This window comes from Pongo pygmaeus, chromosome X (assembly GCF_028885625.2).
Source record: "Pongo pygmaeus isolate AG05252 chromosome X, NHGRI_mPonPyg2-v2.0_pri, whole genome shotgun sequence".
Taxonomy (NCBI): domain Eukaryota; kingdom Metazoa; phylum Chordata; class Mammalia; order Primates; family Hominidae; genus Pongo; species Pongo pygmaeus.
The window spans coordinates 93,798,231-93,805,458 of record NC_072396.2 but is presented as its reverse complement, the minus strand read 5'-3'; the positions used below and the strand labels follow the sequence as shown (position 1 = coordinate 93,805,458).

The 7,228-nt window shown below is 38.0% G+C and overlaps 1 protein-coding gene across 2 annotated transcripts; it reads right to left on the bottom strand.

Moving 5' to 3' along the window:
* Nucleotides 1-440: 440 nt before the first annotated feature.
* Nucleotides 441-2,346, bottom strand: TGIF2LX (TGFB induced factor homeobox 2 like X-linked). Of its 2 annotated transcripts, XM_054471920.1 has the most exons (3): nt 2,240-2,346; nt 1,371-2,143; nt 441-869 (listed from the first exon to the last, which is right to left on the bottom strand). In XM_054471920.1, the coding sequence occupies exon 2, from the start codon at nt 2,120-2,122 to the stop codon at nt 1,397-1,399; it is 726 nt and encodes a 241-aa protein (XP_054327895.1). In that variant the 5' UTR covers nt 2,123-2,143; nt 2,240-2,346; the 3' UTR covers nt 441-869; nt 1,371-1,396. The 2 variants fall into 2 exon arrangements, with proteins under 2 accessions (XP_054327895.1, XP_054327894.1); XM_054471919.1 differs by having other exon boundaries at nt 441-2,143.
* Nucleotides 2,347-7,228: the final 4,882 nt, after the last annotated feature.

Below are 7,228 nucleotides of genomic sequence, written 5' to 3'. Positions count from 1 at the left end.
TTTATTTCAGAAACAACAGTTTGGGAATGTGGGCCTGTTTCCTTTCTGGTAACATGGAAACTTATACTATGCAAAGTAATAACTCATGACTATTGTTTGTTAAGATGCCTAAATAAGATATGACATCTTATATTTAAAATTGCCAATAATTAGATAACAATATAAAAAATGGCCCTAGAAGTAGACAAATCATGATCTATTTCACATTAGAGCAGAATCAGAATCAGGCTAGAGTCCAATTTATAGCCCTAGATTCCTCACGTTTTAGCTCCCTAAAAGCAGAGAAGTAAAATTACAGCTCTCTGGGGTAGTATCTTTTTGTTCCTATCCTAATGAAAATCTGCCTGTACTTGTGAAAAAGCTGCCTTTATAAGACAATAGGATTATTTTCATGCTGGACCGGTCTGAAGCTTTTTACATTCCTACCCCAATCCCTACCAAACCAAGAATTTTAAAAGGAAAAATACATAAATGTATTAAAAAGATAAAATAATAGAATACCTGGATCTACTTTACTTTTTGCTGACATGTTATATATTGATTCATTTTCTTTCTTTTTAAATTATCTTCCTTTGGTTTCTTCCAGGGAATTTTTTTGTCAGTTTTTTTTTTTTTTGCTATTTTTTGTTATATTTTTACTTTTATAATTAAAATCAATAAAAAGTATTCTCTAAAACCAACTATCTAACCAACAGCCAACAAGAGAAAATTAACATTTGGAATTTTCTTACCTTTACTCAGACTTTTCACTGCTCAAAGCAAGAAGAGTTCACCTTTATGCAAGAAAATGTTCATGAATTTACTGTACTTTGGCTCTCATGGTCAACTCCCTGCAAAGAATAACTGCTTCTTCAAAATTGGCCAATAAACTGTACAAAAAGGAACATAAGAGTTGAAAGCTTCACAAAACTCCAACAATAAAATGAGGGATGTTATAGCTATTTTTATAGAGGCTTTCTTTTCTATCATTCATACTAATAAACAGAAAAGACTACCGAGAGAGAGGGAGAAAGAGGGGTGACTTATTATATGTAGCAACCCTGTGATTAAAAAAGTTGGCTAGAAAGCAAAAAACATTTATCTCTGAAATCTCAGCTTGATGTTTAATCTCAGATGTATTAGTTTGATGGTCTAAAGAGTTCAAATCCAGGGGGAAGGAGAGTTAAGAGATCTTTGCTACAGCGTTCATCATGATGGCACCTTAGTGTCTTTCACCTGGAAACACTGAAATATCTGACAGAATTTAGTCCCAATAATTAAGATTCGTTCTCATAAAACCACTAGAAAGAAAGATGCCTCTATAAAAGATAAGCATACAAATAAGTTGGGGTGAACATAAACAGGTTTACCACAGTACATAAGGGACTGACTACTTAGGTTTTTGGAACATCATCAATCATGGATTAGGATCTTGCTTCTTCTCTAGCTCCAGCTCGGCAGCCCTTTGTACTGCTGCATCTACTAGCAGCTGGAAGCTGCTGAAGTCGGCGTACTCCTCTGGAGACACAGGTTCTGGAGAAAACGGGGATGTGATAGAAAACTTGACCTTTTTCTCTGGCTGGGCTTTCCCGGTGAGCTTCTGGCTAGGGGCCGACTCCGGATCTGGTAGCTTCTCTCCTGACATCTGGCCCTTTGGCAAGGGCCACAGGGGCAGGCTTTGGACATTGTCTGGACCACTGGGCCCTGAACTGGCCGGCACAGATGCATCGGTGCTCTGCAGGTGGGTGGCATGGGCATTTTTGCCCATTTTGTGGCCAATGACGGGGTCGTTTCCACACTGTTGAAGCATATCCGGGAGAATGCGTCTGCGAGCATTGATAAACCAGTTAGAAACCTGCAACAAAGACAAATTGGTCTTCTCTGACAGCATTTGCTTCTCTTCTTCTGAAGGGTAGGCCCTAAACCGATGCTTATACATCCAGTCGCGGAGGATCTTAACGGACTTGGCTGGCAAGTTTCCATGGCGCTTCTTCTTGTGCTCTGGTAAGGCAAGAACTCTGCCTCTATCTGCGTTATTTCTCGACGTGATTGAGGTGTCTTGGGCTGGGCTTTGGGTCTTCACCGGGCTGTCTATTTCCACCGGGCTTTGGGTCTCAGCCGGGCCGTCCGCAGTGGCCTCCATATTCAAAGAGGCTTATCTTTACTGTATTGAGAATCACAGACAACTGAGTTAGGACAAAGGTAGGTTTGGGAGAGCCACTTTAGAAAGCATGGGCAGGTCTCCAAGGGGAATTCTCACCTGTTGTTTCGGAGGAAGAAAAACAGCGTTGCTAACAGAGTTGCTAACAGCCGAGCTAGTCCTCTCAGTGACGTCACATCCTTTCTTCTCCACGCTGCCCCTCCCCCACATTTCCTGGAGTTCTCCTTTTCCCATTGTTCTTGCGTATTTTCTGTAACTTCCAATGCACTTGATTTCATGCAGTTTATAGCTCTCCAGAGTTTTCTCTGCTGTTGTCACCAGTTTCCACTAACTGACGAACTCTATTTCTATTAGTGTAAATACGCCTATCCTTTTCTTCCTGTTTGATTTTACTCTGGTATTGTTCTTCCCTGTTATTACTTATAATTGTCTCACTGACTCATCTAGATAGATCAGGAACAAATTGTTGATTAGCTACTAACCTCAAAAAAAGAGTGTAACTACTGTACTTTGACTCCCCTCTTCCATTCTTCCATGTTCAAAGCAGATATTAATAATAATTTTGAACTAGACTTTTGCTTTTGATGCCTTGCTGCTTAAATTTTTCTTCTCTATGGCCTTAAAATCTTTGTCTTTTTTTTTTTTTTTTTTTTTTTTTTTGATACGGAGTCTCGCTCTGTCGCCCAGGCTGGAGTGCAGTGGCACAGTGGCGGCATCTCGGCTCACTGCAACCTCCGTCTCCCAGGTTCAAGCAATTCCCCTGCCTCAGCCTCCCGAGTAGCTGAGATTACAGGCACCTGCCACCACGCCCGGCTAATTTTTTGTATTTTTCGTACAGGCGGGTTTCACCATATTAGCCAGGATGGTCTCGATCTCCTGACCTCATTATCTGCCCGCCTTGGCCTCGGCCACCCAAAGTGCTGGGATTACAGGCGTGAGCCACCGCGCCCAGCCAAAATCTTTGTCTTTTGAATGACTTTGCTATTGCCTGTCAGTACCACTGAGGTCTTTGTGTCTCTTCCTTGGACTCTGATATCTAGTTGTGATGTTTCTCTTTAAACTTAAGTCAGAAATTCAGGGATCTTTTAGTAATGTGGAATAAGTGGAATAAGATAGAATTCAAGAAATAATGGCAATCACAGACAGTTTATTTAAATATTTTTTTTTTATTTTTAACTTTTTATTTTTTGAGATGAAGTCTTGCTCTGTCACCCAGGCTGGAGTGCAGTAGTGGCGCAATCTCGGCTCACTGCAACCTCAACCTCCCAGGTTCAAGTGATTCTCCTGCCTCAGCCTCCCAAGTAGCTGGGATTACAGACGTGCACCACCACACCCGGCTAATTTTTGTATTTTTAGTAGAGACAGGGTTTCACCATGTTTGCCAGGTCTCGGACTCCTGACCTCCAGTGATCCACTCACCTCAGCCTCCCAAAGGGCTGGGATTACAGGTGTGAGCCACCGCAGCCGGCCAAATATTTCTTGATATTTGCAGCATGTGGAAATCATCAGGTAAGTCAAATGAAAATAATTTGTAAATTTCAAATTTTCATTTCTAGTAGCTGAAAAATAAGGCTTGACTTTTTTCAAGAACACTATGATTCACTTTGAAGACAATTACCACCAGCATCAACTCTGACTCCTTAATAATACTGTATGGTATTATTTATTTTTAATTTCATATATTTTTCAGAGTCCTAGCTATCGTCTGAAGCAGCATATATTATCCAGAGTTTCCTTTTGCCCTTAAGAGTTCTTACTTGTCACTGGGCTGGATTTCAGAATGTTGTCTACTGATCCTTTGGCTGTTGGTAATCTTCCTTACTGGTACTGACTTTCATCACTTAAAATTTATTGTAAGGGAGACCTACTGAATAACACAATCAAATCTAATGAACAACTTAGTGAAGCTCCCAATAACCAATAATTGGTTATGTTGGGTACAATTGAAGGTCTCCTTTGGAATACTCTAGAAAAGAATGCTACTATTTCCACTGGACTTTTGGGCTTTTGAAACACAGAAGATAAGATTTTCTGTGCATAGTAAAAACTCAGTTCCTGCAACTGTTTCTCACCAACACATTTATGCCTCATGCTCGCTGAAAGTATTTTTGTGTGTCAGTATGACTTGTAGTAACTTATCCTCCCTCACTTATTACTTCTATATGTTCTTTCTATGTATGGGGATTCAGGCCTCTGCTCAAGGATTGACGTAGAATTGCACATATTTAACGAATTGCAGATTTCTTCTCACTGATATGATCTGGGTTCTTGATTTTTAATGTCTACTTTATGCATCCCCTCTAAAAAGAATATTATGATGGCTCAAAATTATTCCCAGGAGATTTGGAGACTGTCTTTTCCTTTACCAACAGATACAGGAACATGGAGAAATCTGGAAAGTAGGTGAGAAATTGGAAATGAATCCCATCGCTTTTGACACAAAAAAATGTGACTTCCTTTTATGATGAAATAATTGAAATGCTGAATAGAAACTGTATTACCTTTCTTCCAGTTTTTGGTGATATAAAATCATGAATTATGGGTATCTCTGAGAGAAAGATAGACTGCTTCCACCTACTTCTTTAAAACTTGTAAGAAGATAAAATGATCTAAATAGTGTCTATCAGTTTTTATCTTCCTTTATTGTTTCTTCTTATGTGAAGTACACAGATCTCATTGTAAAGTTTGTCTATTTATAAGCATTGATTTATTTACTTGTGACTCTGAAAAGTGCCTTCTCATGACTGTATTAGGGATGCCAATGGCATTACACTATAATAGACACTTTATTTCTCAAATTATAAAAGACCATAATGAGACTGAGGTCCTTAATATTTTATTGCTTTATTGTTCCCAGTAATATAATTTTCATATGAGTATTCTACAAACCAAATTATGTTGATCTACTTGTAGAGTTTTAGAGAAAGCTTAATTTTTCGCATCGAAGAAATGGGAGACTATAAAACCAAATTAAAAAACAAAAACAAGGCCAGGCGTGGTGGCTCACGCCTGTAATCCCAACACTTTGGGAGGCCGAGGTGGGTGGATCACGAGGTAAGGAGTTCGAGACCAGCCTGGCCAGCATAGTGAAACCCCTGTCTCTGCTAAAAATACAAAAAATTAGCCGGGGGTGATGGCGGGTGCCTGTAATCTCAGCTCCTCGGGAGGCTGAGGCAGGAGAATCGCTTGAACCCAGGAGGCAGAGGTTGCAGTGAGCCGAGATTGTGCCATTGCACCCAGCCTGGGCGACAGTGCAAGACTCCATTTCAAAAAAACAAACAAGCAAACAAACAAAAAAACAAAAACAAAAATCAAAGCACAGTGAACTAAGCAAAAATTGGTGATGTGGTAACTGAATTTCACCAACTCTAAAAATAAAGAATGTTGTCCCGGGAGGCAGAGCTTGCAGTGAGCCGAGATCACGCCACTGCACTCCAGCCTGGGTGACAGAGCAAGACTCTGTCTCTAATAATAATAATAATAATCATCATCATCATCATCATCATCATCATAAATAAAAAATAAAGAATGTTGTCAAGGGCATACCACTTTTTCATATTGTAAAGTATCTGGATAATTCCTGCCAGGTTATTTTACACCTTGAAACGAATTGAAGAAACTGTCAGGAAACCAGCATTAAACCCCTGTTGACAGAAATGGTGGCATGTTAAGAGTAAGAAGTGTAGGAAGTTCTAGCAGATTCAACGAATATACCTTAATTTGGAGGGATGAAAGTTGGAAGTATGGCCTGACTGTAAGAGATACCATAGAATTATCCCCCAATAAGACTTATGGATCTTACAGCATATTCTATTCATTTTCCTCAACTTAAGGAGCAAATGATTCTCTTTGTAAAAGATATAAAGAAAATGCTTTCCAGATCTTTATAAATCTGGTATGACTCGGATGTGAAAAATCTCACAAAGCATGACAGAAATATCTGTGGCAGATTCACTTATAACATCATAAATTTTTACTGGATAGAATGTACATTCATGTAAAATATAAAACACATGAACAAATGGAAACATTATCTAAAATCCAACATGATCTAACATTAGAATATATATTTTGAGAATTAATCACATTAATGGATAAAAGAAAAATGTCATCTTGTTGGAGTTTGAGTAACTATTTTACCGAATTTAAAACAAATTTCTGGGCCGGGCATGGTGTCTCATGCCTATAATCCCAGCACTTTGGGAGGCCGAGACAGGTGGATCACCTGAGGTCAGGAGTTTGAGACTAGCCTGGCCAACATGACGAAACCCCATCTCTACTAAAGAATACAAAATTAGTGAGGCATGGTGACGTGCACCTGTATTCCCTACTTGGGAGTCTGAGGCATGGAGAATTGCTTGAAGCCCAGGAGGTGGAGGTTGCAGTGAGCCAAGTTGGTGCCACTGCACTACATCCAGCCAGGGTGAGAGAGCAAGACTCCATCTCAAAAACAAACAAACAAACAAATAAATAAATTTATGATAAACATTTTAATAAAATAAGGATAAAAGGATCCTTCCTTTGTATAACAAAGATTAATAAAAAGTTAAAATCTCCAATATACAGCCTTATACTTAACAATAAAACAAAAATGATTCTTTCAATTTCATAAGTAAGGCAAAGATGTTTATTTTCACTACTATAACATTGCTTAAAAATTTGATCCAATAGAATTAATCAAACAAAAATAAATACAATAAATGTACTAAAAGGAGGAAAAATATTATTATTTGTTGATAGCATGATTTGCCACTTAGGAAATATCTAAAAATCAATTGGGAAACCATTATAAATAATAAGAATTATGTAAGGTGGTCAGTTACAAACAAATAAAAGATAAACATTAACATGTATCAATAATTGTAATTTAGAAAATATATTGGGAAAATTACCTAGTTCATAATCATATCAAGAATAAAGATACAAAAAGATATAGGCCTAAAATTAGAAATTATTGTCTACACCCTATGCAAATAAAAATAGAAAATTTTATTTAATAACATAAAATGGATGTTAAAAGTTAAAATACATTCTATTTTACCCTAGGAAATTTCACTATTTTAATAAATTTAATTCTCTTTAAATTTA

Excerpts from the sequence above, each read along its gene's own strand:
- TGIF2LX (XM_054471919.1), bottom strand. The coding sequence starts at position 2,122 with ATGGAGGCCACTGCGGACGGCCCGGCTGAGACCCAAAGCCCGGTGGAA.